Raw genomic sequence first — 15,880 nt, 5'->3', positions numbered from 1 at the left:
GAGAAGCTGGTGAATTTGAATTGTTGACCGCAGGGCATGAACTAAATAATAGAACATGGATACTAAGTGAAGAAAGTGTGGAATTAAAACAAGGGACAATGGAAATGAAAGAAATTCAAGTGCTTGTGTGTGAATCGTCTCAAAATGCTAGTGCATGAATGACTGATTTGGAAAGAAAGTGCACCAGTTTTGGAGTTGTTTGAATGAAACAAGACAAATGAAAGAACAATGGATTGGGGGTGGTGCAGCAGAAAGTTTTATAAGCTCAGGCAACAAGTCAGGAATGCACAAGGATGTGAGTGTCCTAACAGCACAGCTAGGCCAGTCAGTAATTAAAATGCACACTTAGGGGTTCAGTAATTTGAAACCTGACTGACCAGTTCATTAATATGACAGCCTATGAATCTCCCTGCAATAAAATGGTAAAAAGTGAAGATATTTTGAGTAAAAAAAACAAAGGTCAGTTTTAGGAGAGAGGCTGGATTTGGCACTTAGATTTTGGAGAGGTTTTAGCTTACATTTGCAGGTAGTAGTTACCATACAATTAAAAAAATGGACACACAAGCATTGACACAACAATGGAAGGTTAGCTTAGGAATGGAAGGATAGCGCAGGAAGAGAGGAAAGGGAAAATAGTTATTTCTAACTGTTTCCATTGTCTGATGTTTTGCAATAATGTTACTTCAGTTTTTAGTTTTTATGGACTTTGGATTGGTGCAGGTAATAAATAATAAGGGCAACTGACAACAGTAAAATCCATGCAGGAGACTGGGTTACAACTAGAATATTGGAGTGGAGTGGCATTAGTGGCCAAGCTTTTCCAATGAACAGGAAGCAAAGTTTGAGTGTTGGCACCAGGTCAACAACCAAGAAGTTGCGATGGACAGAAACTGCTTTGTCACCTTCCATTTTTCAGACTTGCCCACATAGCAGAATGAAGAAAGAGGAAAAGACCACAAGCAAAGACTAAAGACAAAGACATGAAGAAGAATTGAAGACACAGAAAAAGACTTACTGGGGTTTAAGTGAGTAACAAGTCCACAAACATACAATAATAGGTCTAGTCACAATAAAAAAAAAGTTTATTCATTACTGCAGCAAATTTATATTCCAAGGGGTTGAAACTGAGCAAGCTAGTTAGGAATGGCAAAAAATAAGCACATTAATTTGGGCTCATAAAGTGTAGATTCTGGGTATTGATTAATGAAATGGGCTAATTAATATAATTAATACTATTTAATATCTGCTGTGGCAACCCCTAACGGGAGCAGCTGAAAGAAGAAGAATACTATTATTAAATAAAAGGTATACTGAGCAAATTGGTGAATTTTTCAAAACAGCAGGTGCAGCTGGTACAGTTTCAATTCATATGGGCTCCGATGCTTAGGAATAGTCTAACTGGGAAAATACAGAAGCCCTACTGCGGTTGTCAATTGTGGTACCAGCACAGGACCAAAGGGCCAATTCTGAACCAATGTGTTTGGCACAGTCGGTGTACATATCGTGAGCAAACAATTCTAGAGGTAGCCTACATGGAGAATGATGAAGGTTACATAGCTATGATGTCTCATGTTGTTGAGATACCTATACTGATAAAGGCTGATGGAAAATCACAAAAGGCAACTAAGTCAACCCCAAATGTTTGAAGAGGGGCCACAAATGTTGGTGGTTTATGCAGTGGCACATATGTTCGTACTTGGGCAAAAGTGGTTGTACTGGCACCTGTGGTATGTTACCCTTTAAATTTTGATGTTAATAGTATAGCTGCATATGCACTTATGAATGGATTGGTACACTGGTTTAACTTAGCACTTAGACACAAAACCAGCATACATTAGGAATACAATTCACAAAATAGACTTAAAATGGCAGTGGGCTAGTTTAGTGGAAGGTGTGGATTTGTCTCATTTTGAACCACTAGATCTGATGACATATGAAGACTGCAGAAAGCTAAAGAAACAGATGAAGCAAGCGGGAGCAGATAAGTCAGTAGGAGTGCATCCAAGTTCTTCAGATTTTGTTTGAAATAAAGATGTGTAATGGACAAATGGTCACACACAATTTTGAACACAGGAAAAGCAAATACTGCAAAGCAAAGCACAAGTTCTTCAACAGACTCTTCAAACAATTTAATTATATTATAAAGACATTGTACAAAAGATTTATCAGGGACAGAGTGTTGTGGTGTGAAATTTAGTGGAACCTCGATTCACGACCATAATTTGTTCCAAACCTCTGGTCGTAAACTGATTTGGTAGTGAACCGAATCAATTTCCCCCATAGGATTGTATGTAAATACAATTAATCCGTTTCAGACCGTACAAACTATATGTAAATATATATATTTTTTTAAAGATTAAGCACAAATATAGTTAATTATACCATAGAATGCACAGTGTAATAGTACAGTAATGTAAAAACATTAAATAACACTGACACAAAACACCGCACGCGCAGGCTCGCTCTCTCTCAGCAGCACGCACCCTTTCTCTCTCTCAGCAGCACGCAAGCCTGTGTGTGCTCTCTCTCTCTCACAGCAGCATGCACCCCCTCTCCCTCTCTCTCTCTCTCTCAGCAGCACGCAAGCCCGCTCTCTCTCCCTCTCTGTAACATTGCTGCAGTTCGCGCTATAGCCTTGCAAGCCGATCGCTGTATAAACTCTTTGGGTGTGGGAAGGAACATTTGAACAAATCCGAACTTTATTGAAAAACCAACCACAAGCAACCAAGAAAATAACATTACAGGAGTTTGCGCTATAGCCTTGCAACCGATCGCTGTATAAACACTTTTAATGAGTTTTAAGCACAGGGGAAAAAAAATGAACATTTGAAAAAAGTGAAAAGTAACACCGCAAAAATTCACACTACAAACCGAAAAATGAACATTTGAAAAATCCGTAATACAAAAACTAACCATAAAATCACTAAGAAAACTAACCTTGCATGAGTCGCGTTCTGGCATGAAGTAAGGAGGAACTGGATGGAGAGGAGGTTACAGTTTTGAGGGAGAGTCTGGCTCCGCGATGGAGGGATGTTTTCCTTCAGGTGTTTTCTTTCATGTGATTTCTTGGGTTTCTGGTGTTTTTAGCTGTTTAGCTGGTGGGAGTGAAAGCCTCATGCAGCCATTCCAAAAACAAAGTCCTTGTGACCCAACCCTTCGTGTTTGCCCTCCACATCACATGCAGTCTGGCTTTGTTTACATTGTGTTGCTTGAAAGTACGAGAGTTCTCAAATTGATAAATGAGTAAACTGGTAAACAGTTTTTCCACCTCTTCCAGCACTTGAGGTCTCTGCCTGGTTAACGCTGTAACTCGTTTTGCAACATCAGCTGCTTTAATAGATTGCTTTCTGCTTTAGAATAGTCGAAATCGTAGGTTTTGACTTCTTGTACTCGGCGGCAAGATCAGTAACACGAATGCCACGCTCAATAATTTTCAATAATTTCTTTCTTTACTTCGATTCCAATTTTTTGCAAAACTTTCTTCTCACCACTCTTCACTTGCTTAGAAGCCATGGCTAGCTGCAAAAGCACACAAAATACTGTAGAGCAGAAAGAGATCACAGATAAAGCATGCACGTCTGAGTGAGAACAATGAACAGGAAGCGGCTCAACACGTGCTTAAATACAGTAATCTGCGTGTACGAACCGGAAGGGAAATGAAATAGAGCACAAAGAGTTCACAGGGAACGCATGCACGCATGTGCAAGCACACACGTCTGACCGAGAACAATGCAACACGTGCGGAAACCATCAGCACGCACAAACCAAAAGAGAAACTGGCTTGTTCGTATACCAAGTGTGTGGTCGTGAACCGAGGCAAAAGTTTGGCGAACTTTTTGGTCGTAAACCGAGTTGTACGTGTACCGAGACGTTCATGAACATTTTGTATGTCTCTATTTGCAACTTAAACAAAGCAATTTAATATTAGTGTTATATCACTGATAAGAACAGCAATGGTTTTATGCCCTCCCATTCTTTGGGATTGAGTCTTTGTAATTTTATGACAGGGTCGGGGGAAGTGCCTAAAACCAGTTTAGAAAGTGATTCTTTTCAGGAATCTCTCAATCAACGCCCACAGGAAAGCCAAATTACCTAGCTGGCGAGCATCAGCTTAACAAATGGTATTGGGGGCAGGTATAAAAACATTGTGTCACACCAGAATTCTGTTGGTCTAAAGTTGCCTGTTTGATTTTAATTCAGAAGATTCAGAAGCCATTAAGTACCACAACGTCCTATTGGCTATAGGGAATCTATAAATTTGCTTGCTTTACCCCTTCCTATTCTCTTCCATCATCATCATGAAGGAGCATCTCGCACACCATTTCCTGAAAAGGACAACAAAATGAGCAGCACAGATCAGCAGCCATATTGATACAAGCATGCGGCCTGTTCTGAAGAAAGCCAAGCAAAAACGATGCCTTAACTAGAGACATTTTAAGTAATAAACAAGTCTGTGTGCCGCCTGAAACTACAGATCAACATTTATCAGGTTGTATGGTTGCCAACATTCACTTGCACTTTGCTTATTGTTATTATTGATTAATATTATCAATATTACATTATTTAAAGTGTAACTTAACTCCTGCTTGTCTTTTACTATACCTAATTGCCTGAAGTTATAAATGTAGAAGGGAAGGTGGGGAGAAGTTATATACAGTAGACCCCCGCGAAGTCGCGGTTCAGGGTTCACAGATTTTTCCTTAGAACTCTAACTATTAATTGTTACTGGAAAGCGCAAATATCCTCCACAATTTTTTTTTCCTTTTTTCATGGCAATACTGTGCTGTAGAGAGAACAGGAGGCAACCGCTGAGGGAAACGCGGTTTAGGATGGTGAAAGTAGCCAATCTGAGAGCGTTATTCATTTCTCCTTGTTGCTGATTGACTGCTGCCCTGTGACGTGTCTCTAGCTGAGCGTCCTCGTATTTTCTATTTTGTTATTCTTAAATGCAGAAGATGTTGCTGAAATGCCCTGCGCCTTCTAAGGCTTCTGGCTCTGAGCCTAAGCGCCAGAAGAAGTTTAAAACACTCCAGGAGAAGATTGAACTACTGGATTTGCTATGGGAACTAAAAAGTTATGCTGCAGTAACGCGCCACTATGGCATTAATGAAAGCACTGTACGCTACATAAAGAAGAACGAGGCAGCGATCCGGAGTACCAGATCTGTAAGTTTCTGTGATAGTGCTAAAAAGGTAACGACCGTAAGGAATAAAAATATCGTCAGGGTGGAATCTGCCTTGGCATTGTGGATCACTGACTGCAGGAAGAAAAACATCCCCTTAGATGATAACATGATCCATGAGAAAGCACAAGACAATGTAGAAGGTACCGAAGAACCGCAACCAGGACCATCAACAGCACCAGAACCCGAAGATTTTCAAGCCAGTAAGGGATGGTTTGATTGTTTTCAGAAGCAATTTAATATTAAAAGCATCTTTCTACATGTAGAGGCAGTGTCTGCTAACAAAGAAGCTGCGGAGAAGCACCCTGAGACATTTAAGCACATCATAGAGGAGAAGGGATACAAGCCCGAACAAGTTTTTAACATGAGACTGGCTTGTTCTGGAAGAAGATGCTGTCCAGAACTTACATCATGAAGGACGAAGCCAAAGCTCCTGGGTTTAAGGCACAGAAGGACAGAGTGACACTTATTATGTGTGGCAATGCTGCTGGTTACATAATGAAACCTTGCCTCATCTACAAATCAGTGAACACTAGGGCCCTTAAAATCTAAAATAAAAACCTGCTGCCTGTCTTCTGGATGCACAACCCTAAAGCATACATTACCAAAATCCTTGTTTCAAACTGGTTTCACCAGTGCTTCATCCCTCAAGCCAAGGAATACCTCCATGACTTAGGCGTGGACGTCAAGGTGTTGCTTATTATGGATAATGCTGGCGGCCACCCTTTGGATTTGTATTACGAGGGAATTCAAACTGAGTTCCTCCCTGCCAACACCATCTCCCTCATCCAACCTATAGATCAAGGCATAATCCATGCCTTCAAGGCTCTTTATACCCGGATTTCTCTCCAGTAGCTTGTGGATGCAATGGACGCGGATGAGAATTTTACATTGAAGGGTACTGGCATACAGTAACTTTACAATATCAACGTGCCTGTCAGTCATCCAAGCTGCTCTTAAGGAGATGAAAAAGGAAACCCTCAATGCCTGCTGGAAGAAGCTGTGGCCAGAATGTGTCCATGACAACAAGGGCTTATCACCCAAAAACATTCAGCACGACGCTGTCGACAAGGCTGTGGAACTGGCAAAGTTGAAGTGAGCAACCTTATTGATGCCCACTTTGAACCCCTGACGGACGAGGATTTGCTAGAGTTAACAAAGTCGGCCTGCGAAGAGGAGGAGGAAGAGACAGATCCAGCGCAAGAGGAAGAGGAGCAGGGCCTGACATTGGAACATCTGTCCCAGATTATTCGGACATTGAATAATTGAGTTAAAAGGGATAATTGAAGCATGGGATCCCTATATGGTTCAGGCTCTCACAGTTAATAATGGCATCGATGCTGCCATTCAGACATGTAAAATGCTCCTCACCACCATGAAGAAACAATGACAGCAACTTCCCAACACAATGTTCCTGAAACCTATAAAGAAAAGCCAGCACGAAACTCCACCAAAAGAAGACCTGTCCAAAGACGACTCCTCGTGAAGCACCTGAAGAAGAGGCACCACCCGTGGAGTTTTAAATCCTCTGCATCGCACTGCACAGCTACTTCATCTTCATTATCAATATCATTCATCATTGGTGAGTACCCATACATTTTACTGTATTTTAATTAAATGAAATTATTATGTATTTATTCTACTTATAACAAAGAAAACGACAGTGCATACCAAAGAAAACGCGTTTGCATAAATTACAGTACGTATACAGTAATGGTAACATCGGTATTTTACATTCTAGCACCGCGGGAGACACAGCAGTAGAGCACTGTACAGTATACGGGTTTACCTTTACATTCTGTTTTTAGGTAATGTATGAAGGTAATTTTTTAGGTAATGTATTAATGTATTAAGCTGAGTTTGCAACAAAATTAAAGTGCTTTGGTGCATACTGTATTTAGGGTTTAAACTATAAAAACAGGCATTTAAAAGGCCTTTTTTAACCACATCCAAGAGTCACGGTTTTTCACAATTCGCGGGTGCTCTAGGAATGTAACCCCCGTAAATTTTGGGGGTGGTACTGTACTACAATACCTTATAAACTGTGGTAAGTCTGTGACATTTGAGGCATTCTGACAAAGGCTACACATTAATAATACAAAAGGGGAAAGTACAGTAATATAGAGCTCTACGAAGACAAAAACACCTGTCACTAAAGAAAAGCTGCCAGAAGGCAGTCACGTCTCACCCCCGAATGAGCTCAGCATTTGCCAGGCAGCCCAAGCACTACTGACGAAGTCCCCAAGCCTGTCTGGGAACACTGCAGACACAACACAGATGATTCTGTGTGGTATGAAATATTCCTGTTCTATGCCCCTTTCTATTTTTATATATTAAATTTTTGGAAAAGCATTTACCCTAGAAGGGTGAGAAGCCATATATGGTAATTTTATTCACCTTGATCTGCAACATAAAAATGAAACAAAATTGAAAAAGAATCACAATAGTAAAAAAAAAATCTTGTAATATCCTACAATAACACTCTAGGGTTGAAATTTTGAATTTCCAAGTATTTTAATTTCTGCCCTATAAGGGGTTAAGTTTTTGGGACCATTAGCATTATTTTTAGCTGTCTGTTTATACAGTTTATTTATATTCTGAAAATGTGAAAACACCTTCTGGCATAGCGTCTCCTATTTCCTTCTACCTTATATTCATGTTACTTTAACTCTACTCTGTATCTAAACCTCTCTAAATATCCTCTCGATCAAATTTCAGGTTCTCAAAATGAATGATTTACTTTGTCTTGTAACATCAAACTTTTCATAGCTTTAGTCATTTTTTCTTTCTTTTACCAGAAAAAACATCTAATTCAGTATACAACTATCCTCAACACTTTATCTTTACTGATCTTAGTTTAAGCTTGAAGCTCACTGGCATAGTAGTAAAGTTCACAGATTTTGAATGTCCTACTTGTGAGTTTTTTTTGTCCTTCATCCAGTACCCAGACATACAGAATCTAAGGTCAGCATTGTATTGTGGCTGTGGGTGTGAGTTTACTTATTGATAGTGGTGCCTCTTTAAACATTGTTTTCCTCCGCTTCACTGAATACTTCTGGAATATCTTCTGGCTCCCAATGTATTAAAGCAAAAAAGTTCAGAAAATGGATGATTAAATTTTGGTTTTCCCAGAATCCTCCCAAGAGTATCCTTGTCGCCTTTCTTCCTGAAAACATGTATTGTTAATAATGATTGACTTTTTAATGAATAACATAGTCCTTCTCTTTCATTTTTTAAACTAATTTTTCTTGAGATATTTACATTTTAAAGCCTCGGGTCAATGTCATCTGCTTCATTGCCCTTAATTGCTGGCATCTACATGTAAAGCTGGGCCCAGATTAGATTTTATATCTCTTCTTTTTTATTTTAACATATCATCAGTCTATCACTAAGATAATTATCATATTTTTGTTGTTCAGTGCCACACCTATCATCTATTGCTTCTGTAAAAATCCTGGCACTTTATTAATGAAATTCCACTTACTTATACTTAACATTTCCACTACAAGGGTGCAAAGCATTCACCACTTGCCTCTATCTGCAAAGTGCCAATAACTGGGACTTCTACGGTATAGCACCTATTGGCTGTTATTAATGTTTTCTACGTGTTACATAAATCAATCAACAGCATTCAAAATAGTAAATCTATATCGTTTATAAGAGACCAGAAGCTAGCCACATAATCCTCCACATGAATATGCTAGTAACCAAAAACTACAAACCTGAAAAATTATGATAGGCTTAGAAAGAAAGGAAACCAAATTCTTCCACTTACCAAATACTTGAAAACACGGTTATTAATCATCATAACTTATTACTAAAACTCAGATTTGTCAATAATTCAGTAATTTCAAAAACAATAGCATAATCTAGTAAAGCAATGCATGACAAGAATACATATCTTAAATGTTGACTGGCCACCAATACTCAAGTTAAAAGTGATACAGCTTAGAAAAGAACAAAAAAGCATTCTAATCATTTTACAGTTAGCTGGAATTATCCTGTACATAGTAGGAGTCTAAATAGAAACACAAATTATGCTGAGATTAATACACATTTTATGCTGTAAATAGAAATAAAAAAAGCAAACTAGTAAAATATAGTAAAATACAAATGCAACCATAAATTGAGAAAATTAACTATTTTTTACTTACTTTATTTAACTCTCTTCTAATTTTTTCAGGTGTGAACTGTTCAAGGAAGCGCCTGAATTTTAAGGCATCAATTGCTACAATCTCCGTACATCTTCTTTGCCAATTGTCCCTAAAATAATTAAATAAATATTTAAATCAAAACATCAAGAAAACAGTCAATACATTAACACTAGAATTACCAGAGCCTACGAAAAAACACGTAGATCCGTCCCACCTTAAATCACTTAAAACCGATAATCAATCAAGGCATGAGCTGGGAGAAGTTTGTGCACGTTCTAAGTCGGTGGGGGATGGAATAGCCGGCTACTTGCAACTTTTCTTTATCAGCACATTTAGATTAACAAAAGACGCTGGCGGAGAGGTGAGAACGGTTTTAAGAAGCGATTTAAAGTGGGACGGATCTACAAGTTTTTTCGTAGGCTCTGGTAATTCTAGTATTAAGAAAAACACAAGGATATTCAAACATTTTGGCTAATCTGTACACTTGCATTATTATGGTTCAACAAGGGTTCCATCCCTGGTCTGTGTTTTTTTTGTTAAGTAATTATTTTGATATTTCACATTGACTGTTTTTGGTCATTTTTCTATGCAAATGTTTGTGTCAACTCTGGTCTGTCATTATTTTCATTTAATGTGTTTTGTGTATGTAATTATTATATTATGTATGGTTACTCCATAAATGGTTTTGTAAATGTTAATTGTTTTGTTATATACTGAACCTTTGAAGTGCTTTCTACCCAACACACCCTTACCCCTACAGTGCACTCTGAGACCACCCAAACCCTCTTTAAAGGACAAGCAGGCTGCAAGCTGGCCACTGAAGAGTTGACTCATGTCCATAGTTTGCTCAGATCTTACTTGATTTAATTATGTTGATCTATAAGTTCTAATTTTACATTTTCTGTGTTTTGGGTATCATTTTCTGTATATAGATTTTGATTTTGGATTATAGACTGGTTTGGAATATGCTTGGGTTTACCTTCTTAAATATTTTTTGTTGATAAAACTTTATAAAATAGTAAGAATCACTGTTTTTGATATTTGGGTCCAGGGGTTTAATAGTGCCCCTCTTTCCATATTGTGACATTGTATTAATCTGACTCTTTTTGGCTAGTGTGGGCCATGAATCCTACTTCTCAAGTTCAAGGTCAAGTTGATTTGAGCTAGTGGGGCCTGTGAAATGTGTTCAGACCTGTTTGGTAGTACATACCTAAAATTCAAATTAAACACTACCATCATTTTGAGTTTTATGGGCCAGTATATCGAAAAAATTTTTTAATTACAAACATAAAGAAAAGTACTACACAAAAAAAACAAACAAAAAAACACAAACAAGGCACAAATAATAAATATCCATCCATTATCCAACCCACTATATCCTAACTATAGGGTCATGAGGGTCTGCTGGAGCCAATCCCACCTAACACAGGGCGCAAGGCAGAAAACAAACCCCGGGCAAGGCGCCAAATAATAAATATTAATAAACATTTTAATGTTTTCAAATTTTATGAAATCAAATACTGTAAATAAAACATTATACAGTAGAACATCTGGGGCCTCATACATAACACCGTGCGTAGAATTCGCACTATAACATGACGTAAGCACAAAAGCCGAAATGTGCTTACGCACAGAAAAATCTAGATGCAGGAATCTGTGCACACTCCAACTTCCACATTCTTCCACTCCATAAATCCTGGTCAGCGTGAAAAGTAACGCTCGTGCACGTGCCTTCTGTCTCACCCCCAACTCCTCCCAGAATTACTCCTCTATGAATATGCAAATCAATATAAATAGCCCTTAAAAGCTCAGCCTTCTGTGAAAGGACAATGGGAAAAGCACGGGGAAAAATATAAGAATTTCAGCGAATACCAAGTGGAGGCAAAGGAAAAGCATACTATTTGTTGATTTAAATAGTAGTATAATCAACAAAAGGAAGTTGATCGAGTGACATAGTGTGTCACAGAAACTCGAAAGATCACATTCACAAAGTTGCACAATGCCAAAATAAAAAAGAAGTCATATATCAAAGTCGCAGTGAAAAGGCGAGTTGTAGCCCACCGTCTGAGCTTATTAGGGTACAGACAAAAAAATAGGCACACAGTGGGGAAAAAAGCACGAAATGTCAACTTTAATCTCGAAATTTCCACTTTAATCACGTAGTTTATTTTGTTATAAAAGTAGAACATCATAAACTTCATCTTGAAATCATTAAATTTACTAGTTTCTCAATTCCCATCATAACTAAAGTAGCATGTTAAATGCTTTGTGTTGTATTTGATCTTCAATGTGCTCTGTGTGTTTGAATCACTACGTGCTTCCGTTCTTTCTCTTTCTCCGACAGGACACAGAATCCATTACATTCGTGATATTACAGCTCTCTGAATAATTAAAATACAGAGATGTATACATGGTATCATTTTCATGATGATTGGAATGAAAGCATGTTATTAAAAATGTAAACATGATGGCGCAGTGATTGTTCATGTCTCACACAAGATGCTGCTGTGCCATGCGCGGCCTTTGATGAAATAATTTATTGTAGCAGTACTGTCTCTTTCAAACATACTAACCTCCAATTCCTGTCCTTACTTTTCTTTCCACAAATACCCAATTGCCACACAATCAGCTCTGTAATAAGACATTAAGCTATCTGTAAGCTCACAACGATAATTCTTCAAAACTTTTAAGGAACATTGAAATATCTTTATAGTACGTGTTTAATTATTCTATCCATCTATCCTTCCAGTGTCGCACCAGCCTCAACAAATTTACAGCGCAAGGCAGAAACAATACGTGAACTTGTTAGCGCTGCGGCACCGTGTCCTCACATGTTTAATTATTAACAATACAGATTATTTAAATGAAGTGAAAGTTTTATCTGTATAATATAATCAACATATTTTGCTGCATCTCATCTTACAAATGATACTGTCATCATATGTAAATACGCTCTTTATAAAGTGGCGCAGGCTGTGTAATATTATAACTGTAGTGCAAGTTTACAGTGGGGCGATTGTACTTATAAGTACAAACGGTTCTACAAGGAGCAATTGATTGAGTGCATTTATAGTTCTTGGGATGAAACTGTTTTTGAACCGTGAGGTCCGTACAGGAAAGGCTTTGAAACGTTTTGCCATGGATGAGGCAGCGTAGGCTTGATGCTGTAATACCGATAATTCTCTTTCCGATCAGCTGCTGCTGTGATTCCTCACTCAGATACAATGATATAAATACTCTGAGTGGTGCAGTGAGAGTAATTTGGAAAAAGATGATCCGCTGTGGCAACCCTTAAAGGGAGCAGCTGAAAGAAGTAAAAGAAAAAGAAGAAGATAGTGCAGTGAGAGTAACAACGCTAAAGCAGTTATGCTATTTGGAATACTATGGTGATTCCCTGGACCATTATATTGTTACAAGTTAATTACAATCAGATGCATTACACTAATCAACAATATGCAGTTAGTTTCGGTGTATTTATAAAGCCGCATCAGGAAAATAAAGAGTAACCATCGTGATTTGAACGTGGAAACGTTTTTATGCAACATTTCTGCGTGTTGGCACCGTTTATGCATGAGGCCCCTGGTCACGAATGTTTTCGAATATGTACAAATCGGGTTACGATCAAAAGGTTTGCTAAAATTTTGCATCTGTTGACGACCAAAAACACTAGCGGCCAATTTCCCTATGCTCGTTCGTGAGCGCCAATGATTTCCCATTCTCCGTTTTCAATTTTCTTTTGTTTGCGTATACAGGGCCTAACAAAGCAGCGATGTTGAAAAAGGAGTTACAATGTTAACCAAGCAGAGGTCTCAAGTGCTGGAAGAGGTGGAAAAACTGTTGTTAATCTCGTTGATTGAGAAGCACCTTGCAGGGAATAGCGTAAGTAAGGCGGTCAGATGTGAGAAAGCCAGGAAGATTCATGGTGATTTGCTGAAAAAAAATCCTTGTTTGAGTGGTGAAGGTGAGGAATTTAAAGCCAGTAGAGGATGGTTTGAAATGTTTCACAAGAGAAGTGGCATTTAATTTTTTTTCCCTGTGCTTAAAACTCATAAAAAAGTGTTTACAGTGAGCGGTTCATAAGGGTCTAGCGCAAAATCTTGCGAAGTTAGTTTTCTTTGTTGTTCAAGGTTTTCTCAGTGTTATTCAATGTTTTTACATTTAGTTTACTATTACACTGTGCATTCTATGGTATAATTAACTATTTTTGTGCTTAAAAAATATATATTTACATAAAGTTTGTGCGGTCTGGAATGCATTGCTTGTATTTACATACAATCTTATGAGGAAATTATGTTTGGGTCGCATCCATAATTTTGGAACAAATTACGGTCGTGACCAGAGGTACCACTGTACTGTACAATAACTTCAGCAGACAGCCAACAAATACACTTCAGATCCAAAAATAACAAATTTTTAACATTTTGTTTTATAAAATGCATTTAAAACTTCTTTTAAAATTAACAAATTAGTAATCTCATTAAAGGAAATCTACCATCATCTTTCATCTATATCTCCTGAAGTGATACCGGCGAGTCTGAATGAAGTTGCAGACAGGATCTCCAAAGTATAGCAATAAATGACCTGAAATGTACACTTTGATGATATCAGGAAAAAGTGAGAAATTGAATTTTCGATTAAAATTTCAGGAAAAAGGAAATTAATAAAATACAGTTTAACAGGCCATAATTCATAAAATAGCACACACCTTATGGAATCTGATCTTCTAAATCATGTGTTCTAGATGGATTTTTTTAAGCTTCTTGTATTTGGATGGTGCATTCACTTGCTCAGATCTAGTCTGTTTGTTTAGGAGGTTGGCTCCTTCTTCACCTTAGGTTGCATCTACTTACTATAGGAGGTACTGCAGTTTCTCTTCAAGGTTTCTAAACACACAGTGCCCTTGGATGCTAGCAAAGTTACACCTGCTGTGTTACCTGGTGATCAGTCAGACCCCATCCTTAGCAAGTTGAACATATGGGCTCTCATATATTATCAACATGTTTCCTGAGGGAGCAATAAGTTAGGGTCTTACAAGGGTTTTTAAAGTAAAGAACAAAAGTGTTGCCATTGCTTTCCTGGATGCATATCAGCCCAACTGTTTAGGTTGACCATTGGTGCAAAATTCTGTTCCTCAAGGTTGTAAGCCCTTGACTTATGGGCCTTTGTTTGAACTTGGGTCTTCAGCTTGTACGTCTGAGAGTTATCCCTGAGTGTTTCTTGGTCTATGATTGATCATCTTATCAGAGAAGGTGTGGAGTATATGCATTCTGCACAGGGCCCCATCAGGCAAACTGAGATTGTTTTAAATTGGTGTTAATAATGTCTTGCCCTGGCTTTTAAGCCAGAACTTGTACTCTAGTCATAGCAAAACATGGATAATGTCAATCTCTCCTACAGTATTAAATAGTAGCACTGGATGGAAAAATATTCCACTATGAAAAATTAGTTGTGATGTCCTCCTATATCATATTACTTTAACAAAGACTGGATATCCTCAAATGAAACCAAATCAACATTCTCTAACTCAATGAGAAAAGTGATGTTATATATTATCTCTAATTGTTCAGAATTTTGCAAGAATTTGTTAATGATACTGCAGGCCTGTGTTGCACATTTTTTGCTGTATTATTCTGGTATAAAGAAAAACTTTAGATGGGTGTGTCTTAGCACAAAGTTTCCACTGATTTGGGTAGGGGTTGAGCCTGGAGTTTCGTGGATTGTCTTTGAAATATATTACTGTATTTATTTTTCTATTGAATTTTGTTAATATATTTAGTTTTTTTAAATAAACAAAATAATCTGGTGTAAACAGCTTGAATACAGATATCTGTCTTGCCTTGTGACAATAGGACAACCCAACACTGATAAAGTAATACTGCCAAAGTATAGCTAAGCATTACCCTTTACCAATCTAATTTTTCAAATGGATAATTTAGCAGGATAATATGCAATGTCATAAAGCAGACATTATCTTAATCTGGTTCCTCAAAAGTGAACACGACTTCAGTTTATTCCAGACTGAGATATGAAGTGACAGTCTCCAGATTTCAATCTAATACATCAGTGGAAGGATTAGATGGAATGCAGAGGTCTGCACCATTAATGATTGGCCAAAAAATCTTCAGAAAGTGAATAGTGCTATCAAGTAAGCATAGAACAGAATCTTTGGGAATTTTTTCCAAAACTTTTTGACTTCATGCTACAAAGAATTTAGACTGTTCTGGAGGCAAAAGGGAAAACTATCCTGTATTAGACTGATATTCCTTAACAATTAAGCTACCAAGAATAGTTATTGTTTTGTATGTATTGTATTTTCTTTTTATGCTTCAACATTGTTTTGTTTTTATCTTGAATTTCTTTTTTAAACTGCTATTTGACATTGTCTGTTACAATGGTCCATGTACCACTTATCCACAACTTGTAGATATTTTTGGCTTCCTCTTCGCCATGGTCAACTGGTCATATTAAGTTTAAGTACTGATGTATGTTAAACTTGTAAGAAATTGTTAGAAATGACATTACAGTTTGTGCAAAAGCTCAAAAC

General features: G+C 37.7%; 1 protein-coding gene across 2 annotated transcripts in view; it reads right to left on the bottom strand.

Annotated features, from left to right (window-relative positions):
- parga (poly (ADP-ribose) glycohydrolase a) overlaps positions 1 to 15,880 on the bottom strand; it is a 256,129-nt gene that overhangs the window by 54,408 nt on the left and 185,841 nt on the right. For both annotated transcript variants that reach the window (XM_039772313.1, XM_039772316.1), the window contains exon 16: positions 9,337 to 9,445. In XM_039772313.1, coding sequence (XP_039628247.1) covers positions 9,337 to 9,445 — 109 coding nt within the window. The remainder of the gene's footprint in view (positions 1 to 9,336; positions 9,446 to 15,880) is intronic.

The sequence above is a fragment of the Polypterus senegalus genome, chromosome 1, assembly GCF_016835505.1.
Source record: "Polypterus senegalus isolate Bchr_013 chromosome 1, ASM1683550v1, whole genome shotgun sequence".
NCBI lineage: Eukaryota > Metazoa > Chordata > Cladistia > Polypteriformes > Polypteridae > Polypterus > Polypterus senegalus.
The sequence above is the reverse complement of the archived record's forward strand: the minus strand, read 5'-3'. Positions and strand labels throughout refer to the sequence as shown.